The sequence below is a fragment of the Panthera leo genome, chromosome B3, assembly GCF_018350215.1.
Source record: "Panthera leo isolate Ple1 chromosome B3, P.leo_Ple1_pat1.1, whole genome shotgun sequence".
NCBI lineage: Eukaryota > Metazoa > Chordata > Mammalia > Carnivora > Felidae > Panthera > Panthera leo.
The window spans coordinates 132,753,596-132,776,353 of NC_056684.1; the positions used below are offsets into that span (position 1 = coordinate 132,753,596).

Sequence of the window (22,758 nt, forward strand, 5' to 3'; positions counted from 1 at the left end):
TTCGGTAATTATCTTTTAAGCTAAGTTATTAAGTTTCAAGTAGTAAAAAGTAAACCATGTTATTAAGTTGTAACATGAAAAGCCTGGCTTTTCCTATCCTGATGCTGAGTGTGACTGTCACTTCCTGGTGATGAGTTGGGGAGACCAGATGAAATCTCAACCTGCTTCCAATTCTAACATGGCTACCACTGGAAATATTCCTGACTAGTGAGCCATCGTTCATCCCAAGGGCTACTTTATTATACAGCTCTTGTTATTTTGTTTTGTGCAGAATACCTTAAATGACGGAACAGTTTTCTCAGTGTGGTCTGACAATTCTCTGATTAGTGATCCCGTCCATTAGAATACTTATTTGTACTAGTCAAGGTTCTTTCTGAAGTCATACCACTTTGAATGTCGAATTGAATTTGAAGGCTATACTTTGAACTTTGGTTAAAATCTTACCTGATTTTCCTCCATGTAGGAAAAGATACATAAAGAAACACAAACATTATTTGGTAAAATTAGTCTTATCTAGCTGGCAGCATCATGTTATCCTGCTGGGAAACCTGTTGCCTGGAGAACCCTCCGAAAAGCACACAGTGACCAGAAGTGTTTTTGTTCCTTCCTCCATTGGTCAAACGTTGCCTCCAAGATGTAAATGGATAGGACTCCTTTGTGTAAGAGTCCTCAATGTGGGTCTTTGAAGTTAGAGTTGGAAATCCTGGTGCTGGGGATCCATGGATAAAGAAGAGATGATGTTTGAAGTGCTGGCCTTCACGTGAAAATGGGAAGGTTGAGTCCAGAGAAAGCAGGGACAGTTCCCTCGTACATTTCTGTGTGTTAGTCACAGTTCTCCAAAGAAACAGAACTAGCAAGTGAGATAAACACACGGATTTACTTTTAAGGAATTGACCTGTGATTGATCGTGGGAGCTTGAAAATACAAAACCCGGAGGGCAGGCCTGCGTCCTGGTGTAGCTATTGGAGTCTCGAGTGTCTACTTCATTGGAAAATTGAATTTACCGTCTATTTGGGGATTTTGTTTTCCTCAGGGTGGAGTTAAAAGATGGTTGTGCTTCACTAAAGTTGGGTATTTATTGATCCTGTGTTAAGGGTATGAAGGGGGGTTGAGAGTAACACTGAGGAACCCTTTTCTGAAGGCAAAGTTTTTGTAGTTGAGTTTAATGATGGTGTTCATTCAGCTCCAGGAGTAGAACAAGACATGACCCATGCCATGCGGGGGCTGCAGAAAGAGATAGAACACTGATTATATGCTAGTTGTTTACCTGTGTAATGATCTGGTGGAAGCACCCTTAGAAGTGTATTATTGTGGGGAGGGGGGATGCCTAGGTGGCTCAGTCGGTTAAGCGTCTGACTTTGGTTCAGGTCATGATCTCACGGTTCATGAGTTCGAGCCCCACATCGGGCCCTGTGCTGACAGCTCAGATCTTGGAGCCTTCTTCAGATTCTGTTTCCCTCTTTCTCTGCCCCGCCCCTGCCGTGTGTGCACATGCACACACACGTGCTCTCTCTCCTCTCAAAAATGTTTTAAAAAATGTATTATCCAGTTGGAGTGGGGTCAGGGTGGGTCAGAGACCAGCTGAAGGTAAGGCAGTGATATTTCAAGTAGGCCTGGAAGTCCGCCTCAAAAAACCAGATGGATTGGAAGGGAAATCTGAGCAGAGGAAGGGGTGCGAAGGCCACGGAGCTGGAAAAGTGCATGGGCTTTTCAGGGCAAATCTGAGGGAGTCTGCAGTTAGGCGAAAGAAGATACTCCCATACCTCCAGAATGGATTTTCTCAAGCTATGGCACCGTATGTTCTTAGCCATAAGTCCAAAAAGCATCAACTGTAAATTTATTGAATATTAGTTGGTGTTTTGTATTATGTGAATGTGTGCTTTCGTGTTGAGTGGATATTACTAAACTCTAACTTAGAAGTTAATTTCTTAAGAATTTGAAATTTGTCATGGATTTGTGGCTTATACTTTTGTTCCAGAATAGCTAGGCTAAAAACTGTCTACTTACCAAAATGCATAAGGAATAATTACAACAACTATTTGATTTTCATATACTAGACACTGTTCTAAGCACTTTTTATATTCATTTAATTTTCACAACTGCTCCATGAGGGTATGGAAAAAGAGCGGTTAGGTAGGCTGCCCATCCATGGTCACACAGTAGTTACCTTGTGGCAGCAAGATTTGAACCCAAGAAATTGGGACTCCTCAGCTGGCACTCCTCACCCCAACCTTCAGATGCCTCTCCTCATTAACAGTGGAAGTGTACCTGTTTTCTGTGAAGACCAGTTAAGTCAAAGACTGCATCACACACTGTGGTATTTAAAAAAAGAAGAAAGGGAGGGGGTCACTTGGGTGGCTCAGTCAGTTAAATGTCCGACTTCAGCTCAGGTCATGATCTCGCAATTCGTGGGTTCAAGCCCCACATCAGGCTCTGCTGACAGCTCAGAGCCTGGAGCCTGCTTCGGATCCTGTGTCTCCCTCTCTCTCTGCCCCTCCCCTGCTTGCTTGCTCGCTCTTTCAAAAATAAATAAAAAACATCAAAGAAAGAAAGAAAGAAAGAAAGAAAGAAAGAAAGAAAGAAAGAAAGAAAGAAAGAAAATACCACCTGGCATTCCAGTATTAAAGGATGTCTGAGAGACACCTGAAAATAAAATACTTGGAGCCCGCTCTCAGCCCTTCTACAATAACAAGGGTGTAGATCCACAATACAAGTGACCTGTATCAGGAACTCGCTTCAATTTTTGTTTCTTGGTTTGCCACCTTATCCCCAAGTCAGAACATCCCAAACTGAGCTCTTCTTTTCAAGAAGAATATGTCTTTCCCTCCTGGCCCTGGTGGCACCTGCCCATTCCTTTATCCTCCAGTTTACAGCCCAGCCATCCTCTTGCTGTTTCTGCCTTTGCACGTTCTGCAGCATTCACTGAGGTCCTTCCTCCTGTGGATGCTGAGCCCTCAGGACAAAAACAGTAAGATTGAAGCAGTCCTTTAAGATGCTTTTCTCAGATGACAGACACAGAAATAGTTAAAATAGGAAGAGATCGATTCTGTGCTTGAGGTGGGCATGTGGATGCTTTGTATAGGACTGTCAAAGCCCGTTCATCCTAAAAATGGTCTCACTTTATTGTTCTGATCCCTGAAACTACCAACTCAGATACTCAGCACCTGGACTTGTGAGGTGATTGCCTCTTTGCCGTCCCATCACGCAAATGGTCTGCTTCCCAGGCCACCTTTCCTTTCCTGGTTGTCAGTGACCCAGCATCTTTCAGAAAGATGAATTTTCGTCCTTGGCACTCAGACCCTAACCATACCATTTTCACCTTGTCCTGCCCTCCCCAACCTCAACTGTCAGAAGCAACCAACCTGGCTGCCTGTGCCCCTGTAATCAACCTTCCATCAGCTCCCTCGCACTGCCTTTGTTCTTTTTCTCTGCTTTTCTGGTTGCTACCCCTCTCCTAAGAATTATGCTCAGTGGGGCGAGCCTTGGTGGCTTAGTGGGTTAAGTGTCAGACTCTTGATTTCGGCTCTGGTCATGATTTCAGGGACATGAGTTCAAGCCCACGTCGGGTTCTGTGCTGACAGTTGTGGAGCCTGCTTGGGATTCTCTCTCCTCTCTGCCCCTCCTCTGCTTTCTCTGTCTTAAATATTAAAAAATGTGCTCACGGGGCACCTGGGTGGTGTCAGGCGGCTGACTTTGGCTCAAAGGTCATGATCTCACGGTTCGTGGTTCGAGCCCCGCATTGGGCTCTGTGCTGATAGCTCAAAGCCTAGAGCCTGCTTCAGATTCCGAGTCTCCCTCTCGTTCTGCTCCTCCCCTGCTCACACCCTGACCCACCCCCCCCCCCCAAATATAAACAAACACTAAAAAATGTGCTCAGGCCTGATGTCCTTCTCTTGGGGGGGCTCTGCCAGCCTCCTGCTGCCTTCTCCAGAGCCTTAGAGCATTTATGTAGGTACTGCCATTGGAGCTTGTAGCTCCTACATCATTGTCTTGTCTCCTCTTGTAGAGAAGAGTGACCATGAGCTTTAATGTTGTCAAATAGTACTGTGTGATCATGCCTACTATTGAACAGGTCTTTTTCCTGGAACAAGTTTCTTAACCTCATTGAGCCTCAGATCTCTTATTTGCACAACAGCTGTACGGATGAAGGGACATACTCCGTGACATGACCCACAGACCAAAGAAAGTTCGTCTCTACAGTTAGAAGTTAAATGTGATACACTGACAAAGTATAACGAAAGACTAGAAGTGGAAGTAAAATATAAGCTCAGGAGTTACTAGTGACAGTGTAGTGTGACCACTGTGTATTGCCTTCTCAGCCATTAGGATGAAAGCATCTTTTCCAAACAGCTCCTTGTACGCACATCCTCTATTTCTCCTTTGAGACACTGTGTTCCAGGCAGGGTGGTCTCTGTGTCCCCGCATCATGTTCGCTCCACTGCAATGCCTCTGCTAATGATGGCCATTTGCCTCACACATGCTGCCCCTCCTGTCTCCAAGAATCCTAATTGTTTCCTTAAAGACCCAGATTAAAATATATAGCCAGCAACTACTATCTGGCACTGCTTGTAACAGTAGTGCCCCTGCTTCGAAGTGCCTTCGAAATAACCTCCCTCCCCGTAGTTTGTGTGCCAGTATTGTGAACTGGTTACTGGAACAGAGGAAGATCAAGTAATCGGCTCGTGCGGATCTGGGACCAAGTCATCGTCTTGAGTAGCCCATAATATTCAATATGCATTTCTTGAATGCCAGTGGTATGCCAGGCAGAGGGGACACAAGGGTGGTATAGCATGACTTCCATTTCTTCAAGAAATCGGGGTTCTGGGTATCAAGGATTAAAGGGACGCAGTTGTTGGCCCTCAAAGACACTAGTAAAGCCATATAGAGCTCAAGACCCTATATTTTCACTAACTGCTTGAAAGCATGAAAGATGTGCCCAGGGAAACCGGCTTCATGCTGCTGCCCTGTGTCAGGCACTTGTATATACCATGTGGAACAAGAGACAGCCAACCTATCCTAACAGCTTTCGTTTTAGCCAGAGTGAGGTAGGAGAGAGAGGCAGACTGTATACACAGGAGTTAGCATGAAATCTCACACGAGGATTAGAAACAAAATGGGGTGATGTTGGAGCCTGTCTGGAGGGGTCAAAGAAGGTCTCCTGCAGGAAGTGATGTTTGTGCTGAGTTGATTGATAAAAGGTGAGAGTGGGCCCTCAATTATAGAGTATGTGGGATGTTGGAGTGGTCCAGCGTGGCTATGCGCAGGCCATGCCAGATCTGAGAAGGCCTTGAAGGCCAGAGTGAGAATCTTATCCAAAGTGCCGTGGAAACACTTTAAGAGTAGATCTGCTGTGTGTCTTATAAATGTAACCCAAGCTGCTGAAAGGAGAGTGGATTATTAGAAATAAGAATAGAGGTGAATGGGCCAGCTGGGAAGCATGGAGAGATTATGGTTGCTTAAATGGCAGAGGTGAGTGTTCCTGGGGAACGGCAGGCAGATGTGGACTGTATTGTGTGTGTCGGTACTATCTATATAGAAAATATCCCACAATCTCCTTTGAAGAAAGGCAATCAGGATGGTGGGAAAAACATGGGTTTGGAATTAAAAAGACCCACGTCCAAATTTCGGTTCAACCCCTTAACATTTGTGAATTAGTAAACCTTGCCAAGCGCCAGTTTCCTCCTCAACCAAAGTAGGTTATGACCTTTAACTGTAAGTTTTGTTCAGAGGCTTGGAGCAGGTTACATAGAACAGCTATCATCAGGGAGTGGTAGATGTTGAACAAATGATACTTTCCCTACATACGTTTAATTTTGAACCTTACAAGTGACGATATTTGTAATATTTCATTGGAAGCACATGAACCCACTGTAACAAGTATGGGATAGTAATACTTTACAGTAGCAGTTCAACCTATGAGATCACACAACTATGGGACCCTCAGAATCCGCCATCAGGCACTCACACCAATCACACGGTGGTCCTGAGGCTTTTAGTCACCTGGAGAATCACTGACAAAATGTCGGGCACCGGTCAGGAGATGTTTAAAAAGCCTTTCTGCTCTGTGGGGTAAGAAATGGTCGAGGGAGACACCTGACTTTTTTTTTTTTTTTTTTTTTTAATATTTATTTTGAGGAGCGAGAGAGAGAGCACAAGCAGGAGAGGGGCAGACAGAGAGAGAGAGAGAGAGAGGAAGACACAGAATCCAAAGCAGGGCTCCAGGCTCCTAGCTGTCAGCACAGAGCTGGATGCGGAACTCGAACCCACGGACCGAGATATCATGACCTGAGCCGAAGTCAGATGCTTAGCCAAGTGAGCCACCCAGGTGGCCGACACTTGATCTTCTTTGAGCAGTTGCCCTGTGGGAGAAAGTTCTAGCACTTTAGCTGCATTGTTTCAGTCGTCACAAGAGCCTGTGAGGTGGAAGTGTCCCCTTCCACGGGTGAGATACAGGACCATAGAGCTGAGGCCTCCCTTTATTACCCAGCAAGTCTCTGTCCACGGTGGGCAAAGTTGCCAACTCTAGGCACAGGGATAGAGGGATTCGCAAAAATGCTGTTTCTGCTCTCTGGGTATTTACAGTAGAACAAAAAGGTTTTATCAAACAACTCGTGCACATTATTTAAGTGCAGCTGTAACAATTTTCTGAGTATTGTGAGTAAATAGACTTTCACTCAGCAAGGCCTTAACTGTCTTTCGTTTCTCGGTTCAACACGACTTGAGACTTCCCTTGTTTTCCTTAGTTAGCCTGGGGCTTTCCGTAATGTCTTGAGCTTCCTGGCTGGCCAGTTTCCTTTCTCTTTCAGTGTGGTTGCCTATGTAATCATTGGCTTCCACTCCAGACTCAGAGTCAAGTCCATGTCTTGACTGACCTGCCCCCACACTTGGCATGTGAGGGCCCTCGGTATGGATTTGTGAACAGGGAAGCTACTGAAGCCCAACGCTGAGGCTGCAACAGTGAAAGAGCTGCCTAGACTTTGCCCATAGTTGAATATGGGAGAGGCTTCAAATGTGATTCCCGTGCTTGGAGTATGGTGGTAGGGAGATGAAAGCGGTCAATCCATCGGTACAGAAGTCAGAAAATAGAACTGGTTTCAGTGGGAGGGTGGTTCACTTGGAGTGCAAATTGACCTACAGTGGGAATGTCATGTGGAATGGTCTGTTGGAGCTGTACTCAGAAGCTTGGTGTGCAGATAGGACGTTTCGGCGTTTTCTTTAGAACTAATTATCAATACCCCGAGCCTTTGTGGCGTTTTCAGGGGGAGAGTGTAACAAAAGGTTGATTTCTGGTGGGAGTTGAGAGAAATACCGGAAGTACATACCAAGTGGGCTTTTCACATTTACCAGTGTTCCACTGCCAAACAGATCAGATCAAATTTTACCCCCTGAGTTAAAGAGCAACTGGTCACCATTCGCCAGAAATAATCTTTCTTCTACCTAAGAGAAATGTTACATGTTCTGTATGACATCATAGAAGTTAACCTTCCCAAAAAAACAAAACCTTCACTCAAAATATATATTAAGCACTTATTATGGACCAAGCACTCTTCCAGGTGCTAGAGTTATATAAAATAGCCCTTGACTTTGTTGTGCTGGGAGTTCCCCCAAGTTAACAAGTATAATTACCTGTATCGAATGGTGGTAGATGCTATGGAGAAGAACAAAGTAGAATAATTCAGGGTCATAGTCTTTTACTCAATACTTTGGACTAGATATATTTTGGTATTTGGAATTTAGGACGATGACATGGTATATATAACACTAAGGATGTTAATAGATGGCATTGCAAGTAGCCTCATGTCTGTTTAGGTCAACTTTTGCCAGCAAATGAGCCAAGAAGGTTTTTTGTTTTGTTTCGCCACTAAAGGAAAAGAGTTAAGTAAAAGTGTAACTTCAAAGTTGGCTTTGGTTGTTTTTAGGTTCAGAGCCAACATTTAATGCTCACTATCAGATCTAGGCACTGTTGTAGACTTACTTTAAACACACACACTCTTCTTCCCCTACCCACATCTCCTGTAATCCTCACCAGTTCTACATGTAGGTATCCGTCCTGTCTGTGGATAGGGGAACTGAAGCACAGGGAGGTTAAACAAGGGCCCAAGAACCCAGGCACACCCCCAAACATGGTACTGTCAGGTAGTGAGCGCTTGGGTTGAGGAGGGAGTCTGCTCATTAAATAGGATGGTCAGGGAAGGCCTCACTGACAGTGATATTTAGGAAGGGAGGGTGCCATGTGGATGGATATAGCTGGGGGAAAGCATTCTGAGCAGAGAGGTAGAGGTAGGAATTTATACACTGCTATGGTCATTGCCTTTGAGTTAAACCAAAGTGGTGTTGCTGGAGTGAATGGGGTGGGAGGGCAGGTGAAGTCAGAAGCAGGCCTCCAAACTACCTTTTACCTGCTTGAGAGGTAGAATTGGTGTTGTCTTGATGTCACCTGGGTTTCCTGAAACTTTTAGTCTATGGAGGGAGTTCTATGTCCATATACTTACCATCTGAATTGATTAAAACAAATAAGGGCCCCTTAAAATATATATCTTTTCGGACACCTGGGTGGCTCAGTCAGTTGGGTATCCAGCTCTTGATTTCAGCTCAGGTCACCATGTCACAATTGTGAGATCAAGCCCCGTGTCAGGCTCCACATTGCACATGGGGTCTTAAGATCTTCCTCCCATCCTCACAAGCACGGGTTCTCGTTCTCTCTCTCTCTCTCTCTCTCTCTCTCTCTCTTTTTCTTTCTCTCAAAAACAAAAAAAAATATCTTGTTAAAGGTGTTGTTCCATTAGGCCTTCTGGAATAAGACATGGTTTTAATATAGTTGGATTTAGCTTATACTCAATGGGTTTCTCAACAGGGCACTGTTGGCATTTTGGTCGAGATCATTTTGTCATGTGACTTGTGCTGTGTATTATAGGATATTTAATAATCTGGCCCTCCCATACCAAATGGCATCATGGTGAAAGCAAAAAAAACAAAAACAAAAACAAAAAAAAAAAAACCAAACCTTCTGTATTTGTAAATATTCCCTAGATTCTCTCCTGGTGCATGGTATTATCTTTGAAAATAAACTCAGAACTTGATGAATAACTGATCTATGAATGCTGCTTCCCTTTCATTTAATACATTTTCCTACTTGAGAGAGATGAGACATAGTTATACAGACAACCGTGGATTCTTGTCCAAATGAAGTGATAATGTCTAGCAAATCTAACAGTCCATCAACAAAGTGGCAGATGGATTATGTTTTATGAATTGGATTTTAGCAAAAGATAAATACATCAAAAGCTACATAAATCTAAATTTTTTTGCCATTTTTCTGCTTTGATGTATTATCAGTCCATATTAATGTTCATATTTGGGATGAATAATTCCTTCTTAAGTGCCACAAAATTAAAACAATTTCACCCGAAAAAAAAGTAATAAAGATGGATGATAACCAATATGAATCTTGACTCTGACATGATAATGAAAATTTTTCTTAATCGAGATTCATACATCAAAGTATTGCCTTTCAAGGTGGTCACCCATTGACACTAAATACTTTTACCAAAAATACTGTCATTGTTCAGATCTTCCTGGCAGTCTTGAGAATTTCCTTCAAAGTGAATTTAAGGCACATTGTTTTTGGCCTTGTATTTCATATTTTCTGTTGTCTAATGAGCTACCAACAAACTTTATTATCCTGCAGTTCCTATGGGTCAGGAGTCTGGACACGATCTCTGCGCTGGATCAAGGTGTGAACCAGGTTATGATCTCCTTGACGGCCTGGCATCCTCTTCCAAGCTTATAGGTTCTTGGCAGAATTCTGAGCGTCCTGCTTTCCTGGTGACAGTCCAGGGGGCATTCTTGGCTCCAGAGTGCTTCCTCTGGTGCCTATGCCATTGCTGTCTGCAACAGACAGGTCACAATATAGCTGTTTGCTTCTCTGAAGCCAGTAGGAGAATCTCGGTCCTCAGGAAGGACCTTCTTCCTCTCTGAAGGCTTTATCTGATAAAGTCAGGCTCACCCATTGTCCTCCCAAACTTTTTGGTAAACCCAACTTACTCTTAAGCTGATCACGGGAATGAAATCCCATCATATTCACAGTTTTGCTCATGCTCCAAGGGAGAGGTTTATACCAGATGTGACATCGGGAGCAAGAGCAGGAATTCTGGGGGCCATCTTCCAATCCTGCCTTCCATAGGTCTCATTGGTACTTATTACCCAGGTGGATCTCTCTATACTATTCCCCAACCTTGACTTGCAGTAATTTCTTACTGTTCTCAAAATTGAGTTTCTTTCTCATAGGCAAAACTACCATTGAACATACTCAAAAGACTGAACCTCAGCATCCAAAGACTGTTTGAAAAATGAAATTCTATAATTATTTGGAGCCAAAAGAGACTGCTTTATTAGAGTGAGGGAGTAACCCTGCAACGTAATTGCTTTAGAGAACTACATTGACTTGGCTATGTAGAATTGTTCAAAGTAAGTCTTATGAAAGATCAGTAGAATCCCAAAAGATCTAATTTCCTAGTCTAAAGAAAAAAAAAAAACAAAACCTTACCACCTTAAGTGAACTTCACTCATTGCATATAGTGTATTCATCATATCCCATTACCTGTCATTCCTCCACACATTTTGTAAGTAGAGGTTTCTTGCTCATGGGGACTTTGTTTTACTCAGATGACATTTCACAGATATGGGAAGTGTCTACTGAAGATCCGGTATTGAAGTCATAAAAATGCTTGGCTAGCCTTACTGTGGCTTTCATCTTCCATTTATTCTTTTAAATATACGTGAATCTCAAAGTTGTAATAGCCTCTCTTTGATTATGTGTTCTCACTGACAGCCTTTTGCATAGATCCTGGGTTAGGTTTTAGTATATGGTTGCCACTGAGAATTCTAATATCTGCACTGAAACCATTTTTAATGAAGTTTCTATTTGATTGGACTGGATACTTGAGAAGTTTTTGTCCTACTCTAAAAGAAAGTGAGTTTGTAGTTTCTATCTATACTTGTCCAGCTAAAATACTCATCCTATTGGTAATTTTGTGTAATGTCTTATGTTTCATACAGTGCCTGGTCTATAGTGACCCAGAAGTTTTTGAGAGGGTGATAATCCCTATAATCAAACTGCTACTATTCATTTGCTCACTGATTCTCAGGTTCTAAGTTTTTCTTTTTGTACTATCTGGAATGGTTGTGCTTATCCTTAAGGTCTATTTCAGGTGTTCCCCTTTGAAAATTTTTCTAGCTCAGCAGACATAATTCATTGTTTTCTATTGTGTTTTTATAGCACTTTTTTTTTTTTTTTTAAATTGAGAGAGCACGAGCATGAGCACCGGAGGGGCAGAGAGAATCCCAAGCAGGCTCTGCACTGTCAACGTGGAGCCTGATGTGGGGCTCAAACTCATGAACTGTGAGATCATGATCTCAGCCAAGATCAAGAGTCGGACACCCAACCGTCTGAACCATCTGGATGCCCCTATAGCACTTTTTACTTGGTCTTTTTTACGTATTCCTTCTTGGTTCTTTGTGGGTTCCTTTGCCTTGATATATTATGAACTGTTTGAAGACAGCTGCCAGGTTTTACCTTCACATCCTCAGCATCTGACACTGTGCACAGCATAGTTAGTGACTTATATGTACTTGAATGAGAGCCCTTCACAAAATGTTGTTCACATAGGTGTATATATGCACATAACGAGAAAAGGGCAGGTGGAAAAAGTTTGTCTTCCCACTCCTGTTCCCCAGCCGTCCTGCTCCTCAGCCTCAAATCACTACTAGTGTCTTGGGTTTAATAGCTTTTAACCCCATGAACCGTCAAACCTAGGTACCTCAGAGGATGGCTGATGTTACCCAGACAGCCAACCTACTGTTGAGGAAACAATACCGAGGTGGAATCTCAAGATCCGCATTCCAATTTGGGTTTTCTCTCACTTCAGGAATGTTGCAAAGATGATGATGGAAGATAGATGTGGAGGTTACCTGTTATTCTATATGATTATACTGTATGTAACTGCTTGGTTTTTAGGGCCTGTGTTAACAACTCTGTGTTAGGTCGTTGTTCATAAGTTCCCTAAGGATTCAAGAAAACCATGTAAGGGACACCTGGGTGTCTTAGTTAAGTGTTCGACTCGATTTTTGGCTCAGGTCATGATCTCAATGTGAGTACAAGCCCATCGGCTCTGCACTGGAAGTGTGGAGCCTGATTTTGGGATTCTTTCTCTCTGCCCCTCCCCTGCCCAAACTGTCTCTTTCTCAAAATAAATAAATAAACTTAAAAAAAATTTTTTTTGAAAAGAAAGCAGCTTTTAAAAAGCCTTTCTGTTTGAAAGGATATGTGTGGAAAGATATGTGATTTAAAGACTTGTCCATAGTTAGAGCCTTTTCTAAGTTGAATATGTGATTAATTTACAAATTGTTGAAAATTATTCTATGAAATCAAAACCAGTACGTTCAGCCAGAAGTATATTATTCAAATAACCTTAAAACTAGCACTTTAGCTTGAACATATTAAAATGTTACGTTGGCTGGCAATTTTCTCTTTTGTCTGGTTGCTTTTATGTCAAGCTATTTATAGTTTTTGATCCTACCATGAAATCATCCCATGTTTGGGCAGCCTGTTCTTGAAATTACTGAGACATGATGACAAATCAGTGTTAAAATTTTACCATAGGACCAAGCAGGCAAGAAGACGAACTTGAGAAGCAGCCTTGGCTAAAAAGATAGTTCCTAGGAGTAATTGGCAAACCCGACGAGAACAATTATGAAAGCTGTGCATTGTGGGTGGGCAGAAAGCAATCGCAGTTACGGTTGCCTAGCAACCGACAGGCATTGCGGGATGGTTGGGGATAAGCAGAAATGTTGGTGCTGCCACTCTGGGGGGAAATGAGACAAGTGCTTAACTGTAAAACCACCGTGACTTTTTGAGGAAACATAAGACATTGTACCCTGCTCTGATTTTCAGCATTGCCATGCAGTACTTCTCTAACGTCTGTTCCTTTGGATCTGGAACAGTCTTTTTTCTTCCTTTCATTATTTTTTTTTTTTCCAGTGAGAATCAAATTGGGTCACACACAAAAAAATCTCTGCAGGTGTCATTGGGTCGACTTGGTTGCCTGGCACTGTGGCTCCAAGATATTGGGGTTAGTTGCTATGCCTCATGTCCTTTATTAAAAATAATGGTATCAGTATGAAAGCCTGTGGCTGACTTCCTTTACGCGTTAATGATGATTTGAGGTCATATCCCCACCCTTACTTTCTTGGATTCTGGTGCAAGTAGACCAAAGACAGAGCATGCCCCCTTTCATGCTAACGGAAGCATGTCTGATGGAGCATTATCCCTGAGGAGGAAAAAGTGTGAGACCCCCCTGACCTAGGACCTCTAGATCCGTGTACAAGGGCACTGCTGGTCACGAAGTATCCCTGTGGCTTGAGAGGAGGACGTTCTATCTGGGCGTCCTTCACCAGGTTCTAGCCCCTGAAGGAAACCCATTATAAGTAATACCAGAGACTTGTTTGGTGCTTACTATATGCCGACCAAGTGGTTTTTGTTTTAGTTTTGTTCTTGTTTTAGATTGTTAGGTTAGTTTCAGGTGTACAACAGTTCAAGTTTAGACCTTGTGCTGTGTTCACCAAGTACTTTTTTATTCTAACTCCTCTAATCCTCTCAATTAGCTAGATAATGGTAACGTTCCCGTTTTAGAGATGTGAAAACTAAAGCCTGAAGAGTTTGAATAACATGTCTGAAGTGTCCCAGTTGGTAAGGTGGTAGAATAGGATTCAAACCCAGATAGTCTAGCGGGACAATTTCTTGTCTGTGTCCGAGGCACTGCGCTAGGCTTTGGTTATGGATAGCGAGCCAGGCGTGATCCCTGCCCACAAGGAACTTGTATTCTGGTTCGTGTAGTTCTGTTGTCCTTCTGCTTTGGGATCAGCGCTGCTGGCTAAGGTGGTGGGGAGAACACACAGCTTAGAAACTGACTGCAGCCCCCTTTTCTTTCAGTACCTGCCAAGCCTTCCCTCTTCCCTGCTGACATCTTTTAGTGCTGTTGTACCAGGTCTTGCCCTGACTTCTCTTACCCTGCCCTTCAGAATGCTGGACCTTCCTACCCATTGCTTTGCCACAGCTTTCCCAACCTGTAAAGGTTTTAGTTTCTGCCAAAGCAATCATTTGTGGCCCTTGCTGAGTGAGTGCAGAGAACTGTGGGCTGGCAGTGAGTGCCTGGTTGCTTTTTCTCAGCCTCTGTGTGTCCTGCCTCTTAGTTCATTGACCAAGTGCTCACTGAGCCTTCATTTTGTGCCAGGCTTTGGTGGCGGATAGCACCTAAAGCTTCAGTGCTTTTTTAAAACACTCCTTCAAACTGGCCATCCAATTCCCATTTACTGGTCACCCTCCAGGCAGCTGACAGATGTCTTGAGTACCTAATCCTCTAACTTGTCATCTAATCTGTTTATACCAAACTCAGCCATGTTGCATAGTCGTTAATGCCACCCACAGCGTCTGCCTTTGGGATGTTTCTGTTCCTGTTACGATTCATTGTGTGTATGTGTATGTGTGTAAACAACATTTATTTTTTCACACTTATGGAGGGCAGAAGTTTGAAATCAGGGTGTCAGGATTGGTTTCTCCTGACTTACAGGTTGTAGATGGCTGTCTGCTAAATCTGTGTGTATGTGGTCTCCACTGTTTCTGTGTCATGTCTTTAAGTTTCTATTCAAATTCCAGTGAACATACAGTGTAATGTTAGTTTCAGGTGTACAATATAGTGATTCAACACTTCCATAGAACACCTAGTGCTCATCACAAGTGCACTCCCCAGCAAATGGATGGAGCTAGTGAATTTTCTAAACTAGGTTTTATCTCATTTGGGGAATGTTGTGAAGATGATGGAAAATAGATGTGGAGGTTACTTATTACAGTATATTATCGTACTGTATGTAATGCACTTATTCTAAGTGAAACAAGTCAGAGAAAGACCAATACCATATGATTTCACTCACATACAGAGTGTAAGAAACAAAACAAACAAATGGGGAAAAAAAGAGGCAGGAGTGCCTGAGTGGCTAAGTCTGTTAGGCAGCCAGCTCTTGGATTCGGCTCAGGTCATGATGTCACAGTTACTGAGACTGAGCCCCATGTCAGGCTCTGGGCTGGCAGCATGGAGCCTGCTTGGGATTCTCTCTTCCTCTCCTGCCTCACCCCCACTTGTGCATGCACGCTCTCAAAATAAACTTAAACCAAGAAACAATTTTTTTTTCCTTTAAAAGAAACCGGTTCTTAACTGTAGAGAACAAACTGATGGTTACCAGAGGAGAGGTGGGTGGGGGGATGGGTTAAACCATTGACCTCTTTTACTCCTCTTTTTTGCCATTTGCAAATATGTATTCAGTACTACAGGGCCTGTGAGCCTGTAGGTGTCCCTCAGCTTGGTATGTCAGTAGCTAGATCTGCTGAGGTACTGAGAGCTTGATCAGTCCCTAGTGAGAGACAGGTAGGTGATGTGTGTGTGCGTGCAAGGGTTCCTGGGAATTTCTTACACTATAGCAGTTAAATGTATCCAGGGTGTTACTAATAAGGTGCGATGTCTTTCAGAGGAAAGAGATCTCTCCTGCACTAAATAACTAGATGAAGCTTCAGAAAGGGGTACTTGAGGTAGAAGAAATCCTGTTCTTGAGTCCTGAGACCAGATGTGCGGGGGGAGGTAGAGATCATCTGGGTTGGCATGAAGCCTTGGGTGGGAAGGATGAGAGAGAAGCCTGATGGTGGATGGGGCCAGGCTTGTGGATCTTGTGTGACAGGCAGAGGACTTCAGACTTTGCGGATAAGGATCACTGAATGTTTTTGAACAAGGGTGAGACAACCCACACTGTTAATGACAATATTACTGGTAAAGCCTGTCGTTCAAGGCTTTATGATTAACACACTGTTCTCATCATAATGTTGTCATGTGCTCTGGGATCTAAATGGAGCAGATCTTAGCTTTATGGAAGTAGAAACAGGTACGAGAGTTGAGGCTGCTCATCTAGTAAATGGTTGAACTAGAAGTTGAACCCAGATCTTTAGTTTCTTCTAAGTCATGCTCTTTCTGGAATTAGTTTATGGGATGGGTTAAAGGCAATAAAGCATAGAGGCAGAAAAATCTGAGCAATTGATGCGGAATTCCAAACATGGTAAAGATGCCAGTGGAAAAGAAAAACTGAGGGGTCTTCACCCAGAGACCTAATTACAGAAGCCTCTGAAAGACTCGGATCAGGTTGAGAGAGCAGGAGAAACTGGGTTGCCTGCAGGGTTGTGAGCATAGCTCTCCAGAAGAGAGAGACCCCATCAAGCTTTGTGGGGCTGGTCACTGACCCCAAGGAGGCTGCTCCTTAGGCCATCTCAGAAGGTGCTAGTACAACCATCCATCCGCTCAGCAGCACCACTACTTTGTGCTGTTCTCTGGAAGACTGAAAAGGATGAGAAGGGTTCCCAGCAGGCCGCACTGCTGTGGGACCCGGGCAAACAAAGGCAAGGACCTGCCTACACAGACTTTGTTGGGACGTGACGGGGAGACTGCTCTTCAGAAAGCTTTTGAAGGCCTCTAGGGTAATTGAACAAAAAGTGACTGTACATTGGACTTGTAGTGTTACCTGTCTATAACAGTCTACTGTCTGCAACCGCGGTTGGTTGCTTCAGCCCTCTGGGCTGTTTCCCTATGAGTAAAACCAGAGATGGGACTAAACCAGGGATTTTCACGCCATGTTCCTTGGAGCCCTAAGGATTCTGGAAACCCCTTTCAGAGCTCACTACCACAGAGGGTAGAGGGAGGGGAATGCAGGTAATTCCGGGTGCACCTAGAGACATTTGCCTTTTGTCTGCATTAAATGTGTCCTTTGGACAAAGGACTCTTCAGATTTTTCTTTTTTTAAAGATTGAAAAGCCATTATAATAATCTCCTGGGCCCAGTCTCCTATTTTATAGTTCTTCTTAATTATGAATAGTTTACAAACCTTACCTTTGTGTTTTCACAATTTACTAAGGACTTTCACCTAGATTACTTCATTCATTCCTCATTATTAACCAGGGAAGTGAACAAACAGCGTTAAACCCATATCACAGATGAAAAGGTGGTATCCAAAGGACATAACCCCAAGGGGATAACTGGATAAAACCAGAACTCAAATCTTACGAATCCGTTGCTCTTTTCAATTCTTTGTATTGGCTTTCCACCATAGGAGATGGACCAAAATAATGGAACATGTCTGTAGAAAATGAAATAGTAAGCAGTTTTTGGTATCATAGTGGTTACTGTGATAAACACACATTGAAACTCTTTGATAGGATGTTCCGAATACCAATGTTGACCTGGATTTGCAAAGCAACTTTTGATTCTTTTTGACAGTATTTTTTGTCCTTGTGATGACTTCTAAAGCCCATGTAATTCCATTTGTGGGATCAAGGGTAGACGGATCCTTTTAAAGACCAAGTTGACAGCTGAGCTGAGCTATGCAGTGGAATGAAAGCTAGCCTTCTGAATTCAGCATGGTTGTGGAAGCATTTGCTTGAGGACGTAATATGCCCGTGTGAGGAACAAAACGAGGTTGCGAATAGATTTCTCAACGTACTCGGTGACTTGTCAGAACTGTGACTTTAAAGCCCACACCCAAGTATCAGGTCTCCTTTGGTGTCCTGCTCTTGCTTATCTGTGGGAAAACGTGGGTCATAATCACTTTTCATTTGTGTTTTCCTTGGGCATTTCTTTGTTAATGCCCTGTATCTATACGACAACATATCAACCCCCAAGACAGTTGACCTTTTGTGTCCCACTTGGTACTTAATCTCACAAGATTGGTGGACATGTGCAGAATTGGTTTAGTTTTAACCACACCATTAAATTCCTGGTTACTCAGATGTACATTAAAAAATGGGGAACAGGGGCACCTGGGTGGCTCAGTCGGTAAAGCGACCGACTTCGGCTCAGGTCATGATCTCACAGTTTGTGAGTTCAAGCCCCGTGTCAGGCTCTGTGCTGATGGCTCAGAGCCTGGAACCTGCTTCAGATTCTGTGTCTCCCCCTCTTCTCTGCCCCCCCCCCCATGTTCATGCTCTGTGTGTCTCTGTCTCTCAATAAATAAACGTTAAAAATTTTTTTTTTAATTGGGGAAACATATCTATATCAAGGGGAACAAAATCCTCTTGATTTCTTTGACAGAATAAAATAGAGGCTTACTAGATTTCTGTCCTGGGACTGGGGCTAGGATTAAGAGATCAGTAAAGCAGTCCAGTGAAGAAACTTTAGACCTATCTGCAACTGAAATCTAGGATTTAGGAGTCCTGGATGGACCTGCCTTCTGGAGAATTCTATTGCTTAGTCACAACAGAGAGGATGACCAGAGTCAGCCTCCCGTAAATTTAGGAAGGTATTGGTGATGGTAATAGCTAACATCTATTAAGCATCATTTATGTGCCAGAGACATTTTACACACCTCTGAATCCACACAGTACCTTCATGAGGCAAGTACATTACCATATTTTCCAGGGACAGAAATTAAAGATTGACACTTGGCACTAATTGTGATAGAAATGCATGCAAGCTCAGATTCCGCTCTTACCCACTACCCGACTCTGCCTTTGCGCTTAATTTTCAACAGACTTTTTTCTCTATTTTGTGATTTAGAAGTTTTAATTCTATGACCATAATGAATAAAATAGTCTTGATAATCTCTGTCTTCTAGGCCTTTGTATAGTCGTCTCTTTTCTTGAGTTAATTAGATGTTTCTTGCTTGTGTAACATCTGCAGGATTCAGTTGGGAGACATCTGTGGACTTCAGTAGCCACAGACAGCTTCTTGAAAGAGATGGGGTTTGTGGGGGAGGAAGGGGCTCAGCCACAGGAGTGGGTAGGGTGGTAGGCATCACAGACAAGGAAATGTTTTTGTTGATGTGGATGCAGTCATTAAATTCAGTTAAGAGCAGGGGAGTCAGGAAAAGGCATAATAGGAAATAAGATTGAAAAACATAAATTTGGTCTGACTGAGGAGGGCCCTAAATGCCAGGCCATATATTTGTGCTTAAGTAAAAAGGACACATCGATACTTGGAGAGCTCCTGGAGGAAGGTGTAGAATGAGAAACCAGGGAGTGGACAATCCATCTGGATCCAGACTCTAGGGTGAAAGGGGCAGGACTAAGATCACTGGACATAGAGGATGTTACAAGAGTGAAATAGCTTGGTGACTCGCTGTACGTAGTTACTCTGGAGCAGAAAAGTCCGAAATGCATGAGATTTCTGAGCCTGACTGAATGAGACTATGGATAGAGGGGAATGCGGGAGAGGAGCTGGTTTTCAGAGGGGAAAGAGGTGCTGATGGGTTCTGTTTTTGGAGTGTTGGGTTCGGGGTGACGATGTGACCTCCCAGTAGAGAAATCCAGCTTACGGATGGAGATGTCAGTTTAATTTGATGAGAGGTCAAAGCTGATGAAGTCTGGAAGTCATACTTGTCAACATAATGGGTTGCAGTTGGTGAGCGGGGAAAGTCCCCAAGGAAGAGAAGACAATAGAACGAGCCAAGAGCAGAGCATGAATTTAGAGGGTTCGTGGTAGGACGGGCACCAAATAAAAAGCTGAAGAGTCAAGTGGAGAGAAAGCCAAGGAAGAGAGATGGAAAGGCGGTGGAGAAAACCATCCATCCTGCAGAGAAGTCTAAAGCAGTTTCTCAGTCATGGCCCTGTTGACTTTTGGGGCCAGATGACTTTTGTTACGGTGGTTGCTTTGTGCATTGTTGGATGTTACTCACTAGATGCTAGTAGCAGTCGACAGTTGTGACGACGGAAAATGGCTCCAGACCTTGCCAAATGTGCCCTTAGCAGCAAAACTGCTCGTAGGTGAGAACTGCCGGTCTAGAAGAAGAATAAGGAGTATGAAAAGACCACTGGATTTGGCAGTTAAAGATACTGAGTGGAAGTCAGACTACAGAGACTTGAAGAGGGAGAAAGAGAAGAAAAGGAGACTAAGGATGAGGACAGTTCACCTAGTACATCAGAGAGGAGATAAAAAGCTGTGTTCTACCTACAGCAGACACTTGAGCTCCAAACTTGGCAATGGTTTTGTGTGGTAGAGTCAGCTCTCGTACCCTGTTCTCTTTTGATAGGTTGCCCTGGCTATTTGTTCTTATGTAGAAACTCAACAGTCTCATCTTGCTCTAGGGAAGTAAAGCAATGGATTTTTATTGGGATTAAATTGAAATTACAAATAATTTAGTCCCTTGTCTCTTCATGTACGTCAATAGTTCTTTGCTTTTCAGAATTAACAGACTATCTTTTTTAAGTAGTTTAATGAAAAATTGAGCGGAAAGTACCCTTTATCATCTCCCTTTCCTCCATTGTTAACACAGTTGGATTGGTGTGAGACCTTTGTTACAGTTGATGAGCCACTATTGACACATCATTATTAACTGAGTTCCAGAGTTTACATTAGGGTTCATTCTTGGTGCTGTACATTCTGTAGAGGTTAACAAAAGTGTGAGGAGAGGTATCTACCATTACATTATAGTGGGCTAGTCCACTGTCCCAAAATCCTCTGCACCTCACCTATTCATCTCTCCCTAACTACTTACTCTGTTGCCTCATGCTCTGGCAACTGCTGATCTTTTTACTCTGTATAGTTTGCCTTTTCTAGAATGCCATCTAATGTTGGAATCATACAGGATATAGTCCTTTCCGATTGCTTCCTTTCACTTAGCAATATGCATTTAAGGTTCCTTCATGACTTTGATAGCTAATTTCTTTTTAGTGCTGTATAAGAGTCTATTATCTGGATATGTATCACAACTTGCTGTCCATTCCTGCTGAAGGACATCTTGGTGGCTTCCAAGTTGTGGCAATTAAGACTAAAGCTACTATAAACACCCACGTGCAGGTTTTGTGTGGACATAAGCTTTCAACTCCTTTAAGTAAATATTAAGGAGCAGGATTGCCGGGTTGTATGGTGCAACTATGTTTAATTGGAAGAAACGGCCAAACTGTCTTCCAAAATGGCTCTATCACCGTGCATAGTCACTGGCAAAACATGATAGTTCTTGTTGCCAATATTTGTTGTCAGAGTGTTTTTTGATTTTAGGCCATTCTAACAGGTGCGTATTGGTATCTCCTTTTAAGTTGCAGTTCCCTAATGACAAATGATGTGGACCATCTTTTCTTAAGCTTATTTGCCATCTGTATATCTCTTAGCGAGGCATCTGTTCAGATCCTTTGCCAATTTTTAAATCAAGTTATTTCATCACACCCGGAATTCGCAATAAATTTTTTTTTATTGAAGTATAGTTGAAATACAATATTTTCAGGTGGACAAACTCAGTGATTCACCAGTTACATACATTGCAAGATGCTTACCATCAGTGTAGTTACCATCTGTTACCAAAGTTATTAAATACTATTGATTATATTCCTTATGCTGTACTTTGCATCCCCATGACTTACTTATAACTAGAAGTTTGTACTCTTAATCTTCTCACCTATTTTACCCAGCCCTTGACACCCCTCCCCTCTAGCCCCTCTGAATCTAGTTTTCTTTCCTGAACTATATCCTGAAGTTCATTAAAATCTTTCCACTGGTAATAAGCTCTGAGTTGTTTTTGTAAAACTACCTTTATTTTTGCCCTCATCTTTGATAATTTAACTGGATTTAAAATGCTAAGTTGACCGTTATATTCTCCCACTTTCTTTTTCTTTGGCTTTGAATTCATTCGTTGCTGTTGAGAAATTACTATTGAATTACTATTCCTTTATGGGACATCTGTCTTTTGCCTCTGCCTACTTTTAAGATTTTTCTTTATCTTTGGGGTTCTGTATTTTACTACAACAGATCAATAGATGGGGTTTTCTTTTTACATAGTCTCAGCAGCGTGTGTTGTACCTTAGTCTAAAAACCTGGTTTTTCAATAGTTCTCCAAGATTACTCGGAGCGTAACTTACCTTTTTTTACTTTTATAACTCTTACTAAATGCATGTTAAACCTTTCCAATCTTTAGCAATTTATTTTTCAGTGCTTTGCCTCTGGGTTGCTATCTACATGATATCTTTAAGATCTCTCTTCTAGTCCATTAGTTTTGTTTGTAGCTGCAACTGGTGTGTTATTTTATGTATCAATTGAGTTTCTGATTTCAGTGGCTATGTTTTTCACTTTGGGACTTTGTAAAAATACAGTGTGCTTTGTGGTTTATAACTTAGAGTCGGGCTGCAGGGTTCACATTCATGCTTCATCACCTACTACCTGTGAATCCATGGGCAAATTATTTAACTTTGATTTTTCTCCTCAGTTAAATTAGGATAATATTATAGATATACTATAAGTATAGACATCTAGTAGTTTAGAATGAGAATTAATAAATTAAAAGATAAACAACAGATGAAACAGTGGGTGGTATGTAGTATGCGCTGGGTATTAACTGCTGTTGTCACATTTGCATTTTTGTATCATTTTTTATTTTACTCAAATCATTTTAAATACATTTAACTTTAAATTTCCATCCAACCAATTACCTGAAGCTCTTGGAAATCTAATACTATTTTCTATTGGCTTTGGCTCATGATAAATTGAGATTATTTTCTTATCGGTGTGAAACTTGGGGTTTTAAGTGTCTCTTCATTGAGACTTTAAGAATCTTCTGTGGCCTGTCTCTGCCCATCTTTTCAAGAGCCCGGAACCAGTGTTTTTTAGTATTTTGACATGGGGTAAGACACATTCCTGGCACTCCAGTATTTAGAGATCAGGTAGAAGTGACCAGAGAGATTAG

The 22,758-nt window shown here is 42.4% G+C and overlaps 1 protein-coding gene across 7 annotated transcripts in view; it reads left to right on the forward strand.

Moving 5' to 3' along the window:
* Positions 1-22,758, forward strand: part of TDP1 (tyrosyl-DNA phosphodiesterase 1) — a 92,059-nt gene that overhangs the window by 33,839 nt on the left and 35,462 nt on the right. The window contains exon 14 of one of the 7 annotated variants that reach the window (XM_042944051.1): positions 9,689-10,726. The exons of the other annotated variants lie outside the window; for them this stretch is intronic. Within the exon in view, the coding sequence (XP_042799985.1) occupies positions 9,689-9,740 (52 nt within the window). The 3' untranslated portion in view covers positions 9,741-10,726. Of the gene's footprint in view, positions 1-9,688; positions 10,727-22,758 lie in introns of those variants that run through there. 7 annotated transcript variants of the gene reach the window in all.